We start from the raw sequence: 24,360 nt of genomic DNA, 5'->3' as shown, positions 1-24,360 counted from the left end.
CAGGACTGATGTCTCCTACTTTAATGAACAGAACATTTTGATTGCCTATAGTTATATGTGCCATTTACAAGTATGATCCATCTGACCGTGAAAATAGGAAATCCAGCATGAATTATTTTCATCACTCACTCGCAGACTCTCTTCCTTATTTCTTTTTCCATTTGTGTCTTCCTTTGACTTCCTGTCTAGTACACAGCAAAGAAACAATTTTATTAATCAGTATTTTTTCTTGTTTTCCAGTAAAAATATCAAAACATCCTTTAAACATACATTGTGTAAGATAATAAGACTTGTTTATAGAGTTATTTTTTTTTACCACAATTATTTTATTTTAACAATATTTAATGAATAAAAGTCATAAAGAATAAAAGACTAAACTAATTACCAACGCGGGAAGAAAAACAAGCCTAATTCAAGACATTCTCTGAAAACCAGCCTTATTATACACATTATTATATCGTTATCATTTTGCTTCTTAAAACTAGATTTCAGAGACTATATCTTGAATTTAGGCTTATTTAACTTTACTGGCAAATTTTTTCTTCTTGTAATAAAAAACACTTCCTTCAAAAACATTCTATTCTAGTCTAGAAATGTTTGTTTTAAGGATGTTTATTTTATTACTGAAAAAAGAAAAGCCCAGAATACAGTGCATCAGAAATGCTGACCGAGAATAAATGGTGCTAGAGTTTGAAAAACAGTATCCGAAACAAACTATATACCACTATACGACACATCCTAACTCATCCATGCTTTTCTTTATTCTCTCTTCTGTTGTTTTAAACACATCCTCTTGTTTTTGCCCTCTCAGCTTTAGTGCTTTTCCTGCTTTAAACACCAACAGGCAGAGACTCACCCCTCATCTCTCTCTCTGCATGCAATGCTCTGAGGCTGTGTCCTCCCTGATGTATAGTTTGTCCCTGCCTAATTATCACCCAGGTTTGTCTTAACAAACCTCAGGAGTGGAGCCAACAAAAAGAGAGGGAGAGAGTGTGAGCCTGAGAAAGCCGATGTGTTTGCGTACTGCCGACAGAAATAGAGAGAAAAGAGGTGTTGGAGTGTTATGGAGTGAGGAGAAGAGGTGAAGGGGTAGGGCAGTGAGACACAAAGATGAGTTTGGAGTAAAACAGAGAGAAAGAAAGGGACATGGAAGACATGCATAGGCACGAACTGACAGGGAGGTTTAAATTGAGGGAGGTGAAGGTCGGGCCTAAATCAATCGCTTTTGCCATTTGTGTTTGAGTAACTACAGAAAAACAACAGGTCAATATACAGCAGTGCGCACTTCTGAATTTGTGTTTGTGTGTGTGAGACGTGGTTCTGATGAGTAGGATTCTCAAGTGCAGATTTATCACTAGTATTGATTAGCTAACGGGCAGGCACTTAACACGGGCAGAGAGCAAGAACTGCGTACGCTTACAATCGACACATGCATATGCGTAAATACTGAGTCAACAGTTGGACATTCCTGTTAATTTGCATAGCACTCTACTATCGTAAATTATATACCTAAGATCTTGCAATTCACTTTCAAAATGCACACGCACCTCTTACAAATACTGTACAAAAACGATTTGTAAACCACAGTTCAAAAGTTTGGGGTTGATAAGATTTTTTTGGTAACACTTTACAATAAGGTCTCATTTGATAACATTAATTAGAGCATTAACTAACATGAGCAATATATTTCAACAGCATTGATTAACCTTTGTTAATGTTAGTTACTAAACATGTCTTCAGTGTCACATGATCCTTCAGAAATCATTCTAATATGCTGATTTGGTGCTCAAGAAACATTTTATAATGTTGAAAACAGTTGTGCTGCTTAATATTTTTGTGGAAACTGTGATCCATTTTCCCCCCAGGATTCTTTGATAAATAGAATGTTCAGAAAGAACAGAATTTATTTGAAATCAAAATCTTTTAACATTATAAATGTCTTTACTGTCACTTTTCTTGATTCTTTAAAAAATAACAAAATAAATCTTACTGACCCCAAACTTTTGAACGGTAGTGTAGATCAGACTTAACATAACCATTTCAAGTTTGTAGCTAGCTTTAGGATTTGCAAGCAAAAAATAAGATATGTACAGTTGTTATCACAGCTATTGACAGTATTTGTATTTCCAAAACAATGCTCATTAATAGAGTCACACATGGCAATAGTTTGTTTGTTGTGTGTGAAATATATTTTTCTTTTAATGGTTCATAATTTGTTAAGTAATTTTAAAGAAGGTGATTTCCTTTGTGATAATGAGTGTACATAATCTGGCAACAAAATAAACGAATAAATAAATGCAAAAATTGAAATTCAAAGTAACATCTTATGTTCATTTATTTATGACATAATAGCCTATTTTATTTATTTGAGAAGAAAAAGATCACAAAGTGATCAGGGAGACATGAAAATAGCACAGCACTGTAAAAAAAATAAATAAAAAAAATACGTTATGACAACATATTTTTACATTGCTTTAACTCATCAAAACAAGTAAAGCAATTTTCAACCTTTTTATGTTATACAAGATTCAACTTTTTTTTATGTCAGTCTAATGTAATTTAAGTTGAACTGACTTAAACATCCAAGTTGATGTAAAAAATGTAAGGCATTCACTTTTTTTTTTTTTTTTTTTTTTTTTTACAGTGTAGGAAACTGGTTGCCAAAAACTACTGTCAAATATACGGTTTAACAGTCACTATATAAAATTACTTAACCAAAGAATGCCATGATTTACCAATTAGAAACAAGTATTCCAGAGAAGTGTGTCTTTTACTTTTGAATACGGTTCTGAGATTGTTAACCCAAAGATGACCTTCACTCACCCTCATGTCTTTCCGAACCTGTATGACTTTCTTTCTTCTGAGGAGCACAACATAAGATATTCTAAAGAGCGCTGGGGTCTGAACACCATTGATTTTTTTTTTTATTGTACTGAATGGAAAAAAAAAAAATTTTTCAAAATATCTTCTTCTGTGTTTCACAGAAGAAATAAATTAATAAATACAAGTTTGGAACAACACGAGGATGAGAGAATGATGAGAGAATTGTAATTTGGATGAACTCTCTCTTTAATTCTGTCAAGATGGATTAGCAGCCAGTCTGGTGGAAACGTGTGTGCTGATATTATATAGCTACTGTTGCTATTTCAGGTTAGAGGTGATTTCACACACCGCACAGTCTATTGGAAAAAAACAGTTGTTACATGTTACACACTCGTTATTTAGAACCTCCCGGGAGCAGGAACATTACAGGCCCGTAACTAATGACTAAAAGTGCAACTCTGAGATAATTGCAGATGTAGTTACTGATCCTCAGGAGAAACCTACTTATGTGATGGGCTGTAGTTTATGTTGGATGTGAAACAATGTCAATATTACAACATGGAACATGTTCAGAAATACATAGAATTACCATGGGACCATATCCAGATACCTTTGCAGCTTGGTACTTTTTGTTATAGTCCCCTTAAATTTGAGTTAAGACTTAACTGTTTGTGCAGCTGGAATGCCAAAGAGCTCATTGTTTGATGAATATTTGAACGTACAGATAGAAGGCAGGAATCTGAAGGCTTTACTGTATTTCAGAGAAAATCTACCGTCTTGTCAGATCCAAGTACTTTTTAATACATCACAGTGAGCAAACAGTTTTGAAAAAGCACAGTCTCTTTAATTTCTCCATTATATTCAGAATCTGCTGATGAATTGTTTTTCTCTTGTCGATGTTTGTGGGCGCGCGTGTGTGTGTGTGTTCTATCAGGGCAGCTCTATCAGAGATGGTTTAAGAGTTTAGCGCTCATTTCTTCTCACTGGGTCTCTAATCGCTCTTTTGCTCCTCAAATAGCATCTCTGTTCTCACTCACAGGGCTTTTCAGAAATTGTCTGTTCAAATTCAGAAAAGTGCAAAGCCTCAGGCTGACAACAGCTCCCATCACACACATACGTTCTCACTCTCTCACCTTTGTTTCCACCTGCTGATTCTCACTTGCTCTCTTTCACCTTCTAATTCCTCTCACCTCGCCGATGCTTCTCTCCTTTAATGTCTTTTCCCACTTGAGCTGTCTCTACATTTGTCTCATTCAGCCTCTGAAAAAGAGGGGGGAAAAAAGAATTGACTCACCTCCTCCTCCACCCAGAAGTGTCTTGTTAGCTGAAACGACAAAAAGAAAACAGGGGACTCTTCAGGGAAGATGTCAAGAGACATTACAGCATACAGTGACTTAAAAGGAAGTAATACCTTACTGGTGACTGACAATACAAATTTAATCAGAGGGGAAAAGTTCAAGGACAAGAATTAAAGAACCTCAACTCAATTTACACTACCGGTTCAAAGGTTTGGGACCGGGAAGATTTTTTTTTTTTATCGTTTTTGAATAGACTTTTATTATGATCATCCTTATTTGGTAAGATAAGTACTAATGTGACATTACAATTTAAAATATATTTGAATATATTTTTAAAAAGTAATTTATTCCTGTGATGCAAAGCTGAATTTTCAGCATCATTACTCCAGTCTTCAGTCTTCAGTGTCACATGATTCTTCAAAAATCATTATAATATGCTGATTTTACCTTTATTATTATTATTATTATTATTATCATCAATGTTAAAAACAGTTTTACTGCTTAATTTTTTAATAGCGTTATACTTTTTTTGATCAATAGAAAAAGCATTTATTTAATATAGTAATTTCTTAATGCGCCGTTGCTGAATAAAACAATTTCTTTAAAAATAGAATATAATTTAATATAATATAATAAAATATAATATCTACTGTATACAGTATGACAATGGAGATTGTCCATTATCTGAAGAAGCCTGTTTAAAAGGGTCATAAATATTTCTTGACTTTTTTTTTTTTTTTTTGCTCAGTGAACAATGAAATCATACTGTACCTTTAAAAACTAAAACCATTAAAATAAAATATAATTAATTAATTAATTAATTAATTAATTTTCTTTTGTCAGACTGTACAGATGTGCCTGAGCCTGGTCATCCAATGTGCTAATTGACATTAGCATCAATACAGTAAAAAGCAGGGTCCTGAACCATGTGTCATAGGTGAAACGAAAGCCAATTTTGTAAATTAAACTTGTATAAAAAGAGCTGCTTTTTCCATTATAAGATATGAATGAAATGTTCTAAAATATTTTTGTCTATCAATCTCCACAAAAAGGAAAAATTACCTTTGTGCACATCAAACCATGTTGCACAGATTTGAGTTCAAGTACGAGGCTGTCGCACAACAAACCAGAAGTGAAACAACACTGTTTCATGATCAGACAGTGAAGCTAAAACACAAATGAGCAATAAGATAGTGGATTATTTTTTCCCATTTAAAATTCATTACACCTCTGCACATGGACATTAAACTGCATGATAAGTGACGAGCTTATGAGCCAACAAATAATTTACCAGATGGAGTTAATGTAAGCCCAGACAAACACATTTTTTCAAATGAATAGATACACAGCCACAGAAAAAAGCACAAACACATACACACACGCACAATTTAGATAGACTGACAAACAGAAAACAGTATGGAGAGAGAGGTAACCATAGCAACCCCAAAGCCCAAAGGTTTGTTACTGAAACCTAGTTAATTACACAGGGAGGGCAAAGGAGGAGATGGAGACAGACGAGATGAGAGAGACAGGAGAGACAGAGTAGGAAAGATGTAATTTGCAAGTGGAGGCCCCTTTCTTTCCTGTCTGTCAGAGGGGGAAAAAAACTACAAGTGAGAAGGAAAAAGGGATCAGATATGCACGAGGAAGGACAGAGCAAAACAGTGGGAGAGAGAATGAGCGAAGGCTGTAAGTTGATGATACCCCAGGGAGAGAGATTTACCATCTGCTTAAACCCTGTGTGCGGTGTCTTACCCAGGGGAAGGGTGACAGTAGTACCGTAGAGATGATGATGTTCGCACACACCATTCACACACTCACACAGCTCTGTGAGGCATATTGACATGATGAGATTGTATGCGGGAATGTGTTCACAAAATGCAATCTTCTTATTCAGAACTGTAACAATTCCTTTCAGGCAGGATGAAATGGATCTGCGATGAAAACAATGTGCATGAACATCAATACCGAGGTTGGGATTGTAAACAAAAATACTGCGCTGATTCTTAGTGTCAATTCGACTCTGCACAGCAAAGCACACAGCAAGAGGCAATATACGCCAATGACGAGTTTACGGGCGGATTAGGATCACAGAGAGGGATTAGAAAAAAGAAAAACAAAAGGATGAATAGTTGAGAATAAAAAAAAGTTCAACAGAAGGTTGGGGGTGAGAGGAGGGACGGACGTGGACGAGAGGCAGAGAGAGACAAAGATAAAAGCTGGGCGGTATATGGATCAAGAATGTGCAACAACATAGGTACAAAAACTCCATAAATGAAAAGATCAAAAGAACAAAAGAGAAAAGGTCTTTTTTTCTTCAAAAACAGCACAGCATGAGTTTGCATCATTTACATTTTTTTATAATAAATGCATTAATAAGAAGAGCTGACAGAAAAGTTCCAGCTCATATTTTTCATTTATATCAGAGGCATGCAGTGGTGTTTTGAAATGAGGCAAAGTCCTCACAGTTAAGTGTGTGTTTTTCTTATTTTAATAAATCAAATTGAAAAGTTACACTTAATGTTGTCACATTTTTCTGGTTAAATAAACATTACATTAAAAAAATAAATAGAAAAAAGGAAACCAATTACAATTCTATTTTATTTTTACATTAACAATGTAATTCATGTTCCATTTATTAAAACCAAGTATAAATCTCATCAAGTTAGAGTTAAGCATTTTTGCATTTATTCCAAAATAATAACTAAAGGGAGAAACAATTTAAACAATATATATATATATATATTAACTAATGTTCATCTGTTCTTTTTAATAGTCAACAAATTTTCGGAAAACATTAGTCATCAAGCTCAGTAAACACTGGTCACAGACATGAAGACAGGGTACAATGGAGCTAAAGAAAAATGTGCTTTTCACTACTCCCATGATTCCAGGAAAAATATATATGTTTGTATGGAACATTGATGGAGCAACAGATTTTGTGTGAAAATAAATCATTAAAGGGTTATTTTGTTTAAAAATCTTGTATGAGGTGGCAAGGTGGGCCTTTTAGGCAAGGCACAAACAGGTTTTTTTTTTTTTACCACACAGTGTAAAAGGCTCACCAGCGTGGGGAAAAAGGCACAAAGTATTAATACAAATACTTAAGCTAAAATATGTTTTTAATAATGTCTAAGTTAATACTTCAAAACAATCACTTCAGCAAAGTTTGTACTGTTTTCTGTTTAAAAAGATTTCATTTTTATTCAATTAAATATACTATCATTAAAATATGAATACAAATATATTTTAAAAACACAAAAACAAAATTATTAGAAAAAGTTAAGATTTTGAAAGCACTGAAGATAATTTAATATAGATTTACAGTAGTAACAATAAATTATAATCTATTATATTATATGATTAATATTATAATTTTTTTTTATGATGGTTTCATTATAAATATGGGGATTATCAAGATGGACACCCAACTTAATGATATTTACCATCTGAATCTAACCATATCATGTCAACAAATTGAAAAGTCAGCCAGCTTTTTATTATCATGTTAATTATTGTGCCTTTTGCCCCAACAGCAGGGGTGCATTTTACCCCAAATACCATACTTTTACATATTCTTCCGTTATTGAAAAACTGTTGCTTTAATTATCTTGAACAAAACTGAAAATCATTAAGAAGACCTTTGTCTCAAAATATATTAATAATTTTAGCAATTCTCATTTTTTACTTAGCAACATTTAAAAAAAAAACATCAAATAGATCAAATTAGCACAGAATCAATTTTGCGTTGCTGCTCGCGATCACGTCAAGGATCAGACAAATTTCCACATGCATCTTGAAAAACTGATGTTTTGGAAAGTGCTGTGGCAAGTTGTACCATCTAGTTTAGAGAAAAATCTAATCAAATGCACCTTTTACCCCAGTGTGCCTTTAGCCCCATTGTATATCATGTTTTTAGGCCATTTCAAGTTTGATTTTGACTTGGCAAGGTGATATCTAAATGGCTGAGCTGTTTACTTACTTTTTAATAAGTCTTACCATTGACCCAATCATTTTGTTCATTCAGACTGATTTGCGAACGCGGAACACGCACGAAAACAAGAGACGGGATTTATCACGTGAACCACTCATAGCCAATCATAACAAACCACATCAAATTATAGCACAATGGAAGCATTGCCTCCTCTCACGTGACTTTCCCCCATTCATTCTCAATTACCCCCCACCAAACCACCGAATTCTTTAGGGGGTCTGTTAAAACTCAATGGGCTCAGGGGAGGCAAGAGAGATGCTGCGTCCCGCTGTAACTTTATCTGCTGGTGTTGTTTTTGGACAGTGTTACTTTAGAAAAACTAGTGATTTATACACTTTTTAATGACACATTTTGTAATATTTGCATTGTTTAATTTTTGTAATATGGATTATTTTCTCAGCCTATTTTTTGAGGAGGCACTGCCTCCCTTGCCTCCTTGGAGAAAACGCCCCACATATACACATAACATATGGTATAGGAGTCATACAAACACAACACAATCAAGTGTGGTTGTACAGAAAACGTAATGGTCAAGTGTTTGGAACGGAAGTGTGTGTTTCTGAAATAGCCTGCCACCAGGGAGAGAGGGTGAAACCAGTGAGAGAGAGAGACATTGTGTGTATGTCTGAACAGATGTCCTTAATGTCTGACACTCCAGAACCCTGCAGACACCTTGGCTTGTGTCCACAATCACATTCGTAAACACGCACATGCACTGTACATTATACACACCTCCTCTAAAGATATATCTTCATAAACATTTACTTCACTATATGTGCAGGGCTACAATAAAATGCAAGTCAAAGTCAATCCTACTCACAGTTCAGTGCGCTGATAGCTCAGGACATGCACACAGCCTCACAGTCACATGCAGTCCGAGAGGGAGGCCCCTAACAGCAAACTGCATGCCATGCATTAAAATTGAATATGACATAACCACAAAAAACAACGCTGATAAGGCTGTACACAATCACATTATTCAAAAGGCGAATCAAGTCTTAATGAAAAGGTAAACGTTCCATATATTCTTCATTGAGTAAATAAAATCCTTTGAGAAAACAGTCAGATGGTAGCCTAATTTTATCTAAAAATGCACGTGGTTTATGTATGGAAGTGATCAAACACCAAGACGCCTGCTTGGAAAATGCTAGGAGTGGAATAGGCTAATGTTTAACCTGGAAAATGTATCATGCATCTATGGCAGATGTGGTGAAAATTGAAGTGTGAACCTTGCTGATAGGGCTATTTTATGAATATGAATGTTCATATATATATATATATATATATATATATATATATATATATATATAAAATTATATATTTATATGCACACGTACTGTTGTCTAAATGATATAATAAAAAACATAAAAACTAACTTATATGCATGATATATATTGACATATGAGGGTAATTTAATACATGCTATATACATGCCGTAAATATATAAATATAAATATATATATAATATATATATATGTGTGTGTATGTATATAAATAGAGCATTTATTAAATTACCCTAAAATGTATATAATATATATATATATATATATATATATATATATATATATATATATATATATATTCACGTCAAAGATAGATGTTTTGTTCGTAAAGTGATCCATGTTAAAATCCGTTACTCCGCTAAGGAGATGAAGGGGTGGAGTGGCGCGAAATATAGAAAGCGCGAGGCGCATCGCTCTGAGTGACAGGATAGAGAGAGAGAGAGAGAGAGAGAGAGAGAGAGATTCTGAGCGCGCGCGACGGTCACAGCGAGTCTCACTGACTGAAGATTGAGACGGCTAAAACATAGAGAACGGGGAAATCCAAACCCATTAAAAAAAACACACGATATAGAAAAGAAGAAAATAAACATTTCTCTGAATGAAATCGATGGAAAGATGCCGTTTACCCAGACTGAGGTATGTTGCTCTAAACACTTCTTCATATTAGCTACTTGTTACCAACGGTCAGTCTGAGAAGGCTGAGGTATTTATTCTCTGGTCTGCTAAACTTTCCCTCGAACTGAAAGGAGGTATACATATGTTTTTTAAGCGCTGTTTGGAGAAAACTGATATATTCTGGCTGAATGCGTAGCTCTTTCATTTGTTTGCTCTTAAGCGCCTGTTTAATCAGTCTGAGGCGGCAGTCACATAGGATTTAAATGCAGGCGCTTAGAATTAAGATCCAGGATTGCGACTCCAACTCATTTATTTTAATGACCTGTTATTAAAGGCGTGTGACTGTGTATAGTGCCTAAATGCGCTTGTTTGCTCATGATGGCTATTTAAATACTGGTAGCTCAATAATTTGGTGAAAATTTGCATTTGTTTTTGTACTTTCAAATCTGGTGCAGACAGGAGTGCATGTGTTTTTGCAATGTAGCCTATACTCCGTGTCCTAATCTAGCGATTATGAGAGATGCAAACTGACGATATACAGTAGAACATCTAATAATAGCCTATCATTTGATATTAAATGACACTTATGGCGATTACAGACATGTCCTACACTCACTGTAATGTGATTTAACATAAACTGAAGCACACAATTCGTATTTTTATAGTGCTTGTAAATGAGAACATGCTGCTTGAGTTATGATGACTTACTTTTATTTTTAACAATATTTTTTTCTATGGATATATCCTGTTGTTTAAATGAATGTTTACAGTAAAGTTCTCCTTTTTACCTCTATTTAGTTTTTCAATAAGATACCTCTTTGTAAGGAAAGAAAGAAAGAATTGCAGTTTTGGGTTGCATCTTATTTATGAAAGCCAAAGGCACTCCTCTATAAATCTTCAGGGAAATCATCTTGCTTTCTGAAGGTGCAGTAAGTGAAGAGCGAGAGGGAGCGCATATGTGTGTGTGTGTGTGTGTGTGTGTGTGTGTTAACATGGTGGCGACCCTTCTATATTTTATCATATTTCCTTATTTCTCATCTTTTTTTCTTGCCCTGTTGGTAACAGCCAGGAAAGAGTGGGGGTTTTGTAGAGACACCAGCCTGTGTTCATATCCATGCCAAAACAGTGGGGCCAGTATGTAACAAACACACTTTACACTGCATGAAAGAAGTACAGCAAGGCCTGCATCTCGCGCACACACACACACACACACACACACACACACACACACACACACACACACACACACACACACACACACACACACACACACACACACACACACACACACACAACCCCTTCAAACACAGGCCCAGCTACCCCAAACTCATTTTAACTATGATTACCAACAACTACGCTTACATGTTTTAATGTACATAAGCAGCTTTGAGCTATGCATTATTATTATTTTTATTGTTTAAAAAAAACAACTCTTGTGGTCACAAAAACTCTACATGAACTACATCAAGAGTGAGTCATTTAGGATTAGCACAGTACTTCAGACCCAACTCAACTCTCACACAGCAGATTACACAGATTTAGAGTACATCAACTCTAACACAGATTAAGATGGTGGTCAAATGCAGATGAGCGATGAGAAAGAGAGCAAAGGGCTGAGAGCAACACAGCTCAGAAAGAGAAAATTAAATCTTAAAATAAACAAAACAAACAAAAATGGGATAATCATTATTCATTAAATTTTATAGACAAACCCGCAAGACATTTGTTCATCTTCAGAACACAAATGAAGATTTGTCTTTCTGTCCCTCCATTGACAGCCTACGCAACTACCACTTTCAAGCCCCAGAAAGGTACTAAAGACAGCAACTCCTAATGTAATCACATAATGTACTTACTGCACATAATGTATAGGTATTTCATTATTAATGTAATAAAAAAGTTTATAATGTAAGAATTTTGTTAAAACGTAATAAAATCTTGAGCTCATAATGTAATAATGATTTTCCAATGTAATTACGATTTTTCACATAATGTAATAGAATATTGAATGAGAAATGTATTATATTATGAAAACACTGTAGCAACTTATAATGTAATCTGCCCATTTCAGTCCTTTTTTTTTATCAGCGGTATTTAAGTGACGTGAAGTGACATGTGAAGGCCAAGTATAACCCATACTCGGGATATGTCCTCTGCATTTAACCCATTCAAGTTAGTGCACACACACATTAGGAGTAGGGAGTAGTGAACACACACACACACAGTGGACACACACCCCCGGAGCAGTGGGCTTTTTTGCTGTGGCGCCCGGGGAGCGATTGGGGGTTAGATGCCTTGCTCAAGGGCACCCCAGTCATTTCCTGCCTGTATTGAGAATCTAGTAAACTGAACCTGAATGTAATAAAAATATAATAATAATTATAATTGCATGAATATTTAAATCCGTTGCATTTTGCTGGAAGTGTAAGACTGGATTTAGATTTTTAAAAATGTAGGCCTACCTTAAAGGAATACTCATATTTTTTATTTTTTAAAAGCTATTACAATTATGACAATAGGACAATGCAATGCATTTCTCATAATGTAAAAATGATTACATTATGAGCTCAAGATTTTATTAAGTTTTGAGAAAAATTACATTATGAACATTTTACTACAATAATAATGTAACATTACATTACAACATCATTAAAATAATCCATGTGACTCCAGTGGTTTAATCTCAATTTTATGAAGTGACACGAGTGCTTTGTTTGCACAAAAATATAAAATAATTTGTGTCATAAGGACTGTGTTGTAAGAGCATATAGTGCATGAACACGATGATGAAGGCAAAGGTAATCTTTAACAAATCTACAATGCAGGTAAATCCAAACAGAGAGAACGGCTTTCAACACAGGTACACATGAACAGAAACAGGAACTTAAGTATACATGCAAACAAGGATAATTAACGACACACACTTAAACTAAATGACGAAATCAAACCAATAACCATGACAACCAATTCAACTCAGGAAAATGGTGCAAACTGAAAAACAAAGTCCAAATGGTTTGTGACTGTGACAGACGTATGGTATGGTACACCTATAGTCTGAATTTTTCCTCTGCTTTTAACCCATCCCAGTTAGTGCACACACATTAGAACTAGTCAGTAGTGAACACACACGCTAACTGCAAACTGTGGACACACACACCCGGAGCAGCGGGTAGACATTTTCTGCAAACGCCCAGGGAGCGATTGGGGTTAGGTGCCTTGCTCAGGGTCGTTGGTATTGAGAGAGTAAGAGATCGCTGTTCATTCACTCCCCCACCTACATTTTCCTGGTGGTATTAAGAATCAATCCACAACCTTCGGGTTACAAGTCTGACTCTCTAACCATTAGGTCATGACTGTCCCTAATTTTGACCCTAACCAACACTGCTCTCGCATCAACACAACACGCATGCGTCGTGGTGCTATCGTGAACGCGTGGTGGAGATTAATATTTTGTAAATAAAGATGTAAATTATGTTTTTTTGTGCAAACTAAGCAATTGCGTCGCTTCATAAAATTGAGGTTAAACCACTGGAGTCACATGGATTAGTTTAATGATGTCTTTAGTACCTTTCTGGGGCTTGAAAGTGGTAGTTGCGTAGGCTGTCAATGGAGCGACAGAAAGCTCTCAGATTTCATTAAAAAGATCTTCATTTGTGTTTCGAAGATGAACGAAAGTCTTACGGGTTTGGAACGACATGAGGGTGAGTAATTGATGACATCATTTTTTATTTTTGGCTGAACTAACTCTTTAAGAAACCAAACGTAAGTTTACAATATAGAAATTCTATATATTTGAAGGTGTAGTGATTTGTTTTTGTTTTCACTGATTTAATTTCAAGCGGTAACTGCATTGGCAGATCTCTAGACAGCAGCTTTAGTTTTATAATTCACAGTTGGGCCTGTGAGAGTGGCGTGTGTGTCAGTGGGGTCACTCTGCAGTGGGTTGTATTATAAAAACACAGCTCTACAGATAACAATAGAGAATAAAGCTGCTTCACAAATGACTACTTTTCTATACATCTTTACATATATCAGAGAAAAAAACTGCTAACAGATGGCTAATATGTTTAAGTCATTACTGTCAGCACCTACAGTAAAAAGACTGTTAGCAGTAGCAGAAAACCTAGTGCACAAACAGACAAATGAACATACACACACAATGAGCCTTCTACACACTATTACAGCTAGTTCACTATAAATGATTGACTATTGTCTTTGTTTCTAATTAATTGTTTTGTCAAAGCCACTGGTTTGTATCAAAGCATCTAATGTACTTTGCACACAAAATAGAATAGACGAAGTAGAGGAAGTGAGATAGTTGAGTGGTTTGAGGCTGGCAGACAGACTGAGCATTTCATGATCCAACTATCACCACTGTTGCTAGATCAACTCATATTTTATTCGATATTGGGTAACAGAAAGGTTTTTTGTTGTTGATGAAATGGCAAACAAATAACACCTTGCCATATTCTTCTTACCCTGGCACTACATTCAAAAATGAAATATTCATTCACTCAGCTTTTTAGTATGGCGTTTAAGTGTCCAATCAATATGAAAGTACTTCTAAAACTACAATAATACAGTGTTAGCTCATGTTTTCTAGGCTGGCAGCTGGAATAATCTCACACTTGATTTCCCAGACTCCCTAGCATTACCAAACACAGTAATCTGGAGCTTTTACCTCAGTGCTCTCAACAACGCGGTTACAAAATGTACATTGACGTTTTTGAAAATTATTGCTGCTTGCAATGCGTAAATGCATCCATGGGGGTGATTGGACTCAGTTGAACAGGATCTCTCTACATTTTCTGGTAAGAATGGTTCTGTTCAATAACCCTTTAACTTAATCTTAATTGCATTTAGCGGTGGGGTATGATAAATTAATGATGAGTCATTTTAGTTCATGTTATATATATATATATAATATATATATATATATATATATATATATATATATATTAAGAGTTCAGATGCAAAAGCCTCTAAGTGCCATCTGAAATTTTCTTCTAGAATGATCATTTTTATCAAGCTCGTATATTTAAGTTCAGTAATTTAACTTAAATGGCAATGAAGATTACCTATTAATTGTCATTTAAGTGAAATTATTGAACTTAAATATACGAGCTTGATAAAAATGATCATTCTAGAAGAAAATTTCAGATGGCACTTAGAGGCTTTTGCATCTGAACTCTTCATATACACACACACACACACAATACATATACACATATATATGTGACCCGTGCTGGCAAATTGAATCGCAATGAACACATTTTTAGAAAAACTAGTTTTCACATTCTCTGTTAAAAAATTCTAAATGATGTATGATTTGTTTGATTCTGACAAAAAATGAATGAGCTGCACCTGTTTAAAGTCGATAGAGTCAGCAAAGTCAATTTTGAGAAAAATTTAGATAAAGTTTTCTGAAGGTTCCAAAACAAAATCACCTTAAAATCCCTGGTAATAACACAAAAATTTTCTATAGAAAAATATATATTCAACTTTTTCTTCCATGATACCCACAATTGTTTAACATTAATTAAACAGACAGCCTATTTATTAAGACCTAGTGTACCGCACGGATCTAAAATAATGTTACACATCAGATGTTTTTCCCCAAAAGTGAACCAAACGTTCACATAAGATATAACAGATAATGTTTGCGTGAATACTCGCCAAGACAGATATTTTGAAATACTGTAATTCTGTGTATGTGTGTATATGATGCAATATATATTATAAACTTGACAGGTGATTTTTATAAAATGTAGTTTGATTACTATCTTCTCAGTTGTTTAAATCATTAAGACAATTATCAAAGTTTGATAAAATGTTGTTTTTTCCAATAAAAGAGGATCCATTTTTGCACTTAATTACCCCTGAGCAGATATGCATGTATATATACATATATTGCTGTAAATAAAAGTTGTCACAATACTAACATTTCACATACCAGTGAAATTCCACAATTCTTTATACCAATTTAGATACAAGCAAATCTTCCACCTCAATCCCTTTTAATTATGGGCAACATGAACAAAACATGGCAAACACACAGCACTACATCAATTCATTTTTTCTTTCATTCATTGAGCACTTTTATTTTGTACTCCTAGAAAGTGAGTGTATGCACAACATCAATGACCACAATCAAACCACTTCTGGAAAATCTGAGAAAGCTGAACAAGGTTATGACACCAATACTCTTCTTTTAAACCACTTACTCTAATCTTATAAAATACTCCAACCGAATCAAAATTTGTAAGTTATTGATTCATTGTGTGTATTACAGTACGGAGATTGATTCACAGCTTCAGATAGCTCTGAGCTCTTAGTAATGTCCTTTTTAAGGGCGGAAATGCAGACAGACTTGTCTTGCTCTCTTGGAGGGGGAACAGCACCCACACAACAATGAGTGTTTTGTCTTATCTTCTGCCAGGCCAGGGTTGTCATAGACACAGAACCTACGTCAGAGTCATTTATTAATCAATGTGGCCGTTTTGGTCATTGACACAAAGTAATTTTTTATTTCGTCTGAATCAAACGCTCTTCTGTTAGACATAGATCTCTAGATGTGCCTCGCCTGCCGTGAACCAGTCAAGAAAAGACAGCGTTGTCTGAAAAAGAAAGTATGATAGAGGAGATTGTGTCTGGGGCAGTCAGAGTTTATAGGTAAAATGGGTCTCAAAGAATTGCCTGTATAGCTCTAGAATCGATTAAATGGAGGCGATATGAATAAAGTGAATGTGGCTCTAGATAATTGGACAAGGTCTGAAAGGGGCCCGGAATAGAATAGTCTGAATAGATGGATTTTATTTTTCCATGCAAAAACCAGCTGCAAGCTCTGAACTAGGCTTTGATAATGCAACTAGTTTTGAAGTGCTGCTGATTTTTTTTTAACATGTGGCAGGTTAATAGAGTGAGTACGAAAATACAAAATAACTTGCATTTGATGTCAAAACTGACAATAAAGCATGCATTTAGGCTGAAAGCACATCCATTTTTTCAGCCTTAATTGAAATTACATAGCTTATCAAACACATGCTTGTTAAATCATTACAGCTCATTTATAATTTACATGCAGAGAGACCCATTCAAGCAGAGCTACAACTTTTTATATTTGTGCTCAGTTACTTAAAGTGATACTGTCTGTGTAGTGTGGGAAGAACACAAAATGCATGTACGTGTTTGTGCACAGCATGGTGCCTTGCAGTTCGGCTCTAAATGAGCTATAAAAAAAACAAACAAATGCACAGGCCTCCCATAGGAAGCCAAACACCGTTCAGCTTAGTAGAGATTGCTTCTGAACATGGTTCGTTTCACTCTCTGCTCTGCAAGTGGGGTTTGTTGAACATGTGGGCAACTTTGTTCACTGACCTAAATGCATGAATTCTCTTTATATATATAAAAAAAATGCCACTTTTTATTCACCCCACAGTAACAATGCATGCAGGGAAGCTGAAGACAGAAAACTCAGGTTCTCAGAAAACACTAATAAGTTTAATTCTTACTCAAAAAGCAAGCAAACAGGCAGTGCAAACACATCTCAACATAACAGACCGGACAAAGAGTGAAGGGCAAGGGTGAGGCTTAAATAACAAACTGAAACAAGCTAATAAATGACACACAGATGAAACCAATGAACTAATGACGGTAACCATGGAAACTCAAACATGAACAAAACAGGGGAAACTGATCAAAAACAAACATAACCCTGACAGGGGGCTGTTTATTATGACATTTTGCTCTTTCTTGTTATGTAAAATGCTGATAAGAGAAATTTACCCACATTAAGTCAAATTCAGACAAACCTAATTATTTTTCTTCCTGTGTGCACGCTCTGATTTTGAGTGTTTGTGTTTGATGTTCATAAGCACTGGCTGAGGGACAGCAAGAGATGATTGGTTGTTTTTATATATGTGTGTGTGTGTGTGTGTGTGTGTGTGTGTGTGTGTGTGTGTGTGTGTGTGTGTGTGTGTGTGCTTGAAAACAGAGAGAAAGTGAGCACTGAAGTATTCAGCACTTACATTGTCTGCTTATTTCCAGTGACTGCATCATTTACAAAGTAACTGGGAGCATAAGAAAGAGAAGAAAAGGGCAAAAGAGAAATATGGCTGAAATGGTAATCCAAGGGAGGAATATTATTTGAAAGAGACAAGGAGCTAGTTGAAATGCATCACCAGAAAGTGATTTACGTATATGTCAGTGTTCATGTATAATTCTAATAAAAGCCCATCTTATCCAGCTGGAAGGGTAGATGGTATATTGGCACAAAAATATTGGGATCACAAATGGAAAGGGAAAACAAAATAAATGAATAAATGTAAACAAATTAGAAGACAAGTGAAGAAAGGAAAATGACTGGAAGTGGTGACAGTGATAAATGTCTGTCATATATTTACAACATTGATGAGATACTCACCTCAAGAAAAGTAAACATAATATAAGACAATATTAGAAATGTGATAGCAATAACAACATTTTGCCTTCAAAGAATAATAGGAGGATGAATTTGAAAGAGGAAAAATACACTACAAGATTGGTGGGGTAGAAATGTGGTTTAGCATTTACCTGTTCATTAGGGACCATGAGAGAGAGGAAAAATATGAGATGGGGAATTTAGAGAGAGGATGAAGAAGCATAAATTATTTCAGAAGCAAAATACTGCATTAAACTTAATGGTCTGTATTTAGACCATTAAAAGAGAGAGAATTTGAAACACAGACAGTCATGTTATCCCTGGAAATGTCTAAATGCATTTGATCAACGAGGTGATGCATAACATTTCATTTTCTTTATTCAGATAACAATGAAAAACACACTCAATACAAGAGTATATTTCTCATCAAACCAAACACCAACGCTCTGTTAAACCTCAGGGTCGAGAACATTAATTCTTGTCCATTAAAATGATTTTATTGGAGATGACTGCTTAGTACACAATTTTATAGACAGATGAGATGTGCAGCTGGCACTGTCAGAGTTATGAGGGGTAGTAGGGTTTCATTCGCATGTTGCAGGTGCAGATGTACAACTCCAAACGCACCACCATCCTGCTGCTGCATTTGACTCCATCTTTCATGATTAACAAAAGTTAAATAAAGCTAATTCATTCTCCACTTTCTGTAGGCATTCAAGTCAATTCATCCATCTTCTTTGCAACTTATGAATTACAGTACCGTCATTCATGGCATCAGACACAAAGAAAGGCAAAGGATATTGAATATTGTGGCATGTCACTCAAAATACACCAAAATAAGATGATCAGAGATTTTTTATGTCATAGAAAACCCCATAATTATAAGGATGAATGCCTTAGTCAAACTTCCACTATTTGTCCTTGCATCCCAGTCATACTTTGCCAATAACGCAATCAGCCTTAAGACTAAATAATGCTTGTATGCGTTTATAAATACCAGTAAGCTTTGATGTTTGTTTTTTTTGGATATACATTCAAGAGTTCTGTGTTACTTCAATGCATTAGGCCTCTCTCTCTCTCTCTCTCTCTCTCTCACCCTGTGCCACTTTAGTGCATCTTTATCACATTCACAAGCCACTGGCTCTGTTCAGTGCACAAACACTGAATATAATAAGGACATAAATCAGTATAGGCATTTATGCATTAATGGTTCACAGATTACAGTAAATGCACTGGTGAACATCCAAGAGGATGGGAGCCAAAAGAGAGAGGAGAGGAAGCGCACAGGAATAATACAGGAAAATGGGGATAAGGGTAAAACAAGGTGCGTTCCCCGCTCTGCTCATCCACGCATCCCTGTCACACTTACCCCTCATCTCTGCTTCTCCCTCTCTTTGCTCCTGGTTGTTCATGCTAAAAGGCTGCAGTGTGTGGGTGTGTGTTGAGAGGCTGGTCACATCCCTGCGTCTCCTGCCATTTTCACTCCCGTTGCTGAATTACCCCTGATTACCTTTAGCTAATTATCATTAGATCTTAGAGAGTGAAATACACACATGCACACGCACACACATATTACTATTCAGCTCTGCAGAGCCACTGGCAGTTAAAGATCTGAGACATCACTGGACTGCAAAGAAAAAAAAGAAAAAGAAAGAGAGAGAACGGTACCTAGGCACATCTCATCAAGGTGTTTGTACTCCACTGTCAAAACATCTCTGTGTAGCAATTATATATTTTTTTCCTTTCTTCACTGAATAGTAGGTAATTACAACGAGTAGACTGAGCAATGAATTAGTCCGCTCTCTGAAAAGAAGTTTTAAAGCGTCATTAGCCGAAGACAGATCTGTCGTTTCATGAATGTGATGATTGTAGAATATTCTAGAGAGCACTTACAATTCTAGAACTATTCTAAACCATTTTAAAACAAAACTGCGCTGTGGACTATCACTACAACACTGTAGCCTGTAGGCCTAGAGAACTAGTTTCAGAGGCATGTGCTGATATGGGAACTGAAAAATATCCTGACACACAAGTATGCCCTCCGGCCAATGCTCTGCTATTATGGCGTCTATCTTCGTATCCCCAATGTAAGCCACATACACACATACAGACACTCACTGTTCAGTAAAATACCACAATTCCTGAGGGCCCTACTGTGTACCAATCATGTCATATTAACTGAGTTTACTGCTCTTATGTGCAAGGGACCAGACAGTAACACAAAGCTCTCCAGTTGTTTACATTGTTATCCAGCCAATACAACAACGTTGTTCATCAGTGCTTGTTGTGAATTAATAATGACCTGTATTTGCTGGGGAGTAATTATTTCATGATGTACTTGAGTAATATTTTATGACAAAGCTGTGTGAGGAATGAGATAGACCATTAAGATTTCATGCTCCTTCATGATCCTAAGACAAAGCCCAGTGAGTCTCAGTGTGTCGGTCTTTGTGCCAGTGCTGTGAATATGTGTTGTTGTGGATACTAGGCCTGACAGTCATTTCTGCCACCAAATTTGATTCCAATAGGTTCATCAATCTTCCTTCTTTCCTTTACTCCTCCATCTGCCCCTCTCTCTCTTTTCCATTCTCTCTCCCTCGCTCAGCAAATGAGAAATTGAAAGGCAGAGATGGGTAGGTTACGTGCACAGGATGGCAAAAATGTTTGACATGGGCTCATACACGTATGCATGCACACAAACACATATAACACAGACACACTCACCCTCAAACATGCAAGGACATACAAATCAAAGCACAGATGTATCTCCACCACTCTAATAACTTTAAGAATGGAGGACATCGGTATCATCAGCAATATTAACAGCCCAGGAGCATTGGAACTGCACCACCCTACTCCAGCTGAACATTATTACTGTCCATTTTCAGCATTTACTCAAGTACGTCTGGGGATGGAGGTCAGTGCGAGCATGACAGCAGCACTGATATAACCTCTTATCATCTCCCATCATAATCTCTTTCCTAATGTGACTGCCCCATTATACCGTACGAGAGACAGAGTGGCAGAGTGAGAAAGGTGAAGAGAGAAGGGCAGCGGGCTGTGTATTTGTCTGGTTTTATACCCGCTAGACATTTTCAGACATCTGCCTGAATAGACCTTATTTTTTTTTCACCATCTACGAGCATTGATTGGTGGAAAATCCCCAGTACGTTTATTGATTTTAATTAGCCATCTTTGTCCTTATTACTCCTCCTCTGCTCAATTCCCTTTACGTTAGCTGTGTGCCTTGGAAATGCTCCCTGTCTCCTCTCACACGTGGTACTATGGGCCTCCGCTGATCCATCTTCACCAGGCTGCTACGTCCGCATGGCGCATTATATTTCGGCAATAATGTTTTTGATAACTCCCAATCTCTGACTGGACCATGAAAAAGCAATTAGACTGGGAGTCAGTGGGACCCAGAGGAGACTTTAAACATCACAAACACAAATCAACCACGTCAGGCCTGGGAATTTAAACAGATTCAGCACACTACGATACAAAGAGAGGTAACAGTTGCTGGTTCAAAAGGCTTAGTCCCAAAGCAGCAGTTCTTGTAAACATAAACAACAAACACTCACAGCGGAAATATAAACATATGAAAATACATTATGCATAATCTAGAGTCATCTAAAAAAATAATTAGTCTCAGAAATCCCTTTACCTAATACAGAAGATTGCGTCGAAAAAAGACACCCCTCATTTGTTGCCCTTCCTCAGTCTTGTCAACAGTGTGACCCAGTTTGCAACAATACGTGTGTGCCTTGATTTTTGCGTTTTTGGGTCCTGCCTATGGCTTAGAGCAGCCTGTAAAAGAGATTTTCCACTTAATTCTGCACACTGAACTTGACTTCACCATTTTCAGAGTTGATATTCTTTGAAATAGTTCTTTTTAGGTCAAGCCAAGTTTAAAGAGAAAATGACCTACTGTGAATATTAAAGTCTTTCCTGTCCTGGCACTCTAATTCACTGAAAATGTTTTCTTCACAGGTAGCACGGTGTCAAAGATGAGGGGTTACAACATCCCAGTCATCCATCTATTCTCATTCAAGAAAACACAATCAACATGATGTCAACTTTGATGGACACACTGCAACTTGAATACACATCATCGGCTCGGATATTCTCTTGCTGTACGGAAGTGAACATTTTGGCTGCTTCTATCGATTGACACTGGAAAAAATTCCCAGGGTTTTCTGGTTGACGTTATGCTTATTTCAGTGCCTACAATTTATAGGAATTCAACAATAAAGGGCTGCAATTTTCTTTGGTCACTGAAGTAAAAGGACATTGAGGATCAAGAAGAAAGACCTTGAGATCTATCAATTTCCTATCTTGAATCAAGAGGACGAGTGACACCGCTCAAACACTGACTGCTCAGACCTACCAGCCAAAGGACAATGTCGGATACCCGCTAGATGGTAAGAACAGTTGTTTTTGTAAAAAAATAGCCAACTAAAAAATTCTTGGATTTTAGGAATTCTTGAATGCCTACGTCCTGTCCTAATACAATATGAAATGTGTAAAGAGCTGTGTGGCTGGATTAAAAAAAAAAAGTGTGCCGCACAAATATATCTTTCTATATTGTCAACAGAATTGAAGTAGAAACTAAAAAGAAAGGAAAATAAAGACTCAAGAGAAGGATCAAAAAAGCAGATTTAGGCAGAATGAAAATGCAGGATTGACTCAGGAGGATCAGCAGGATATACAGAAAAAAAACAAAAAAACAGTACGATTAAAGAAGTATATAAGAAGAGATTATAAGAGATTAGAGATGCACAGTGGGCGGTTACAGAGATGGCCGAGATGAAAACCTTCTTCAGAGCAGAGAAACGTTTGAGAGAAGGATAGAGAAACAGACGAGAGATGCAGAACAGAGAGGGAAAGTAAAGGTAACCTGCATACATACAAATGTTTCAAACTGTGCAGCAAGTTGGAGACAGAGCTTCTAGCGGTCACTCTGCCATCTAAAGGCAAACTTACAAGTTGTTTTACACATCAACTTCTCAGGGCTTAAAAACTAAAAGAAAATAAATAAATTGGTTTATCAGTATTTTAACGTTTTTGTTCACGCGTTCCCTCTGCAACATTAATGTTCCGAAACCAGTTCAATTAGACAAATCAAAAAAGCCTATACTTTCGGCAACACTTGATCTTTTTCGGCAATGCTTGATCCATTAATACTAACATTTGATTTTTTATTCTATATCTATTATCTTAAAAAAATAAAAAAATACACGTACTGCGTTAGATTAAGCTGGGAAGGGTCATAGCACTTGCATATTGTTGTCCTATTGTTAGTTTAACTGCTTCTATTGTTCTCATTTGTAAGTCGCTTTGGATAAAAGTGTCTGCTAAATTAATAAATGTAAATGTAATAATAATAATAATAATAATAATAAGTACACCGTCTTCTTTACTCAAAAAACACAGCTAGTCTTAGTCTGGTATTTTCCTTCAAGTCATAGCCAATACAACATTGTTTATAACATTTATACATTTGACCAAATGTAAACGACAGGAAAAATTGTCAGTTAAATGGTGTAATACAATTAAAATCTGCATGGTTAAAAACACATACAAAAATTAGTTTTTGAGAGTAAAAAAAGATAAGTCACGTATAAGTTGCATTTTATTATTACATTCAGAAATAATGTAAAATACATGCAAATAAACCGAAATGTTTACAAACATTATAAACACTACAAACATAGCTATAGGCTATTCCCCTCACTCTACAAAAAATCCTTTAAAATTAACGGTATTCAGAACAGAACAAAAATATATTAGCTATATAAACGTCAAACTAAAACAAATGAATTTAAAACAACTGAACGAAACCCGAAATGTTGGGCTCATGCCTACCTCTCTCATTCGGCACAAATCCAAATGTTTCCATATTCGCAATGTATTTGGATGCGAAACTAT

The 24,360-nt window shown here is 35.9% G+C and overlaps 2 protein-coding genes across 4 annotated transcripts in view; one reads left to right on the top strand and one right to left on the bottom strand.

The window, feature by feature from the left end:
- macrod1 (mono-ADP ribosylhydrolase 1) overlaps window positions 1–24,360 on the bottom strand; it is a 61,294-nt gene that overhangs the window by 20,889 nt on the left and 16,045 nt on the right. Inside the window, exon 4 of one of the 2 annotated variants that reach the window (XM_082177627.1) lies at window positions 4,118–4,147. The exons of the other annotated variant lie outside the window; for it this stretch is intronic. Within the exon in view, the coding sequence (XP_082033753.1) occupies window positions 4,118–4,147 (30 nt within the window). The remainder of the gene's footprint in view (window positions 1–4,117; window positions 4,148–24,360) is intronic. 2 annotated transcript variants of the gene reach the window in all.
- Window positions 9,708–24,360, top strand: part of flrt1b (fibronectin leucine rich transmembrane protein 1b) — a 29,259-nt gene continuing 14,606 nt past the window's right edge. The window contains exons 1-2 of one of the 2 annotated variants that reach the window (XM_082177625.1): window positions 9,708–10,034; window positions 22,423–22,853. The gene's annotated coding sequence lies outside the window, so the exon portion shown is untranslated. Of the gene's footprint in view, window positions 10,035–15,029; window positions 22,854–24,360 lie in introns of those variants that run through there. The other variant, XM_082177626.1, reaches the window with a different exon arrangement.

Source organism: Leuciscus leuciscus (genome assembly GCF_965113295.1).
Source record: "Leuciscus leuciscus genome assembly, chromosome: 8".
NCBI lineage: Eukaryota > Metazoa > Chordata > Actinopteri > Cypriniformes > Leuciscidae > Leuciscus > Leuciscus leuciscus.
The sequence above is the reverse complement of the archived record's forward strand: the minus strand, read 5'-3'. Positions and strand labels throughout refer to the sequence as shown.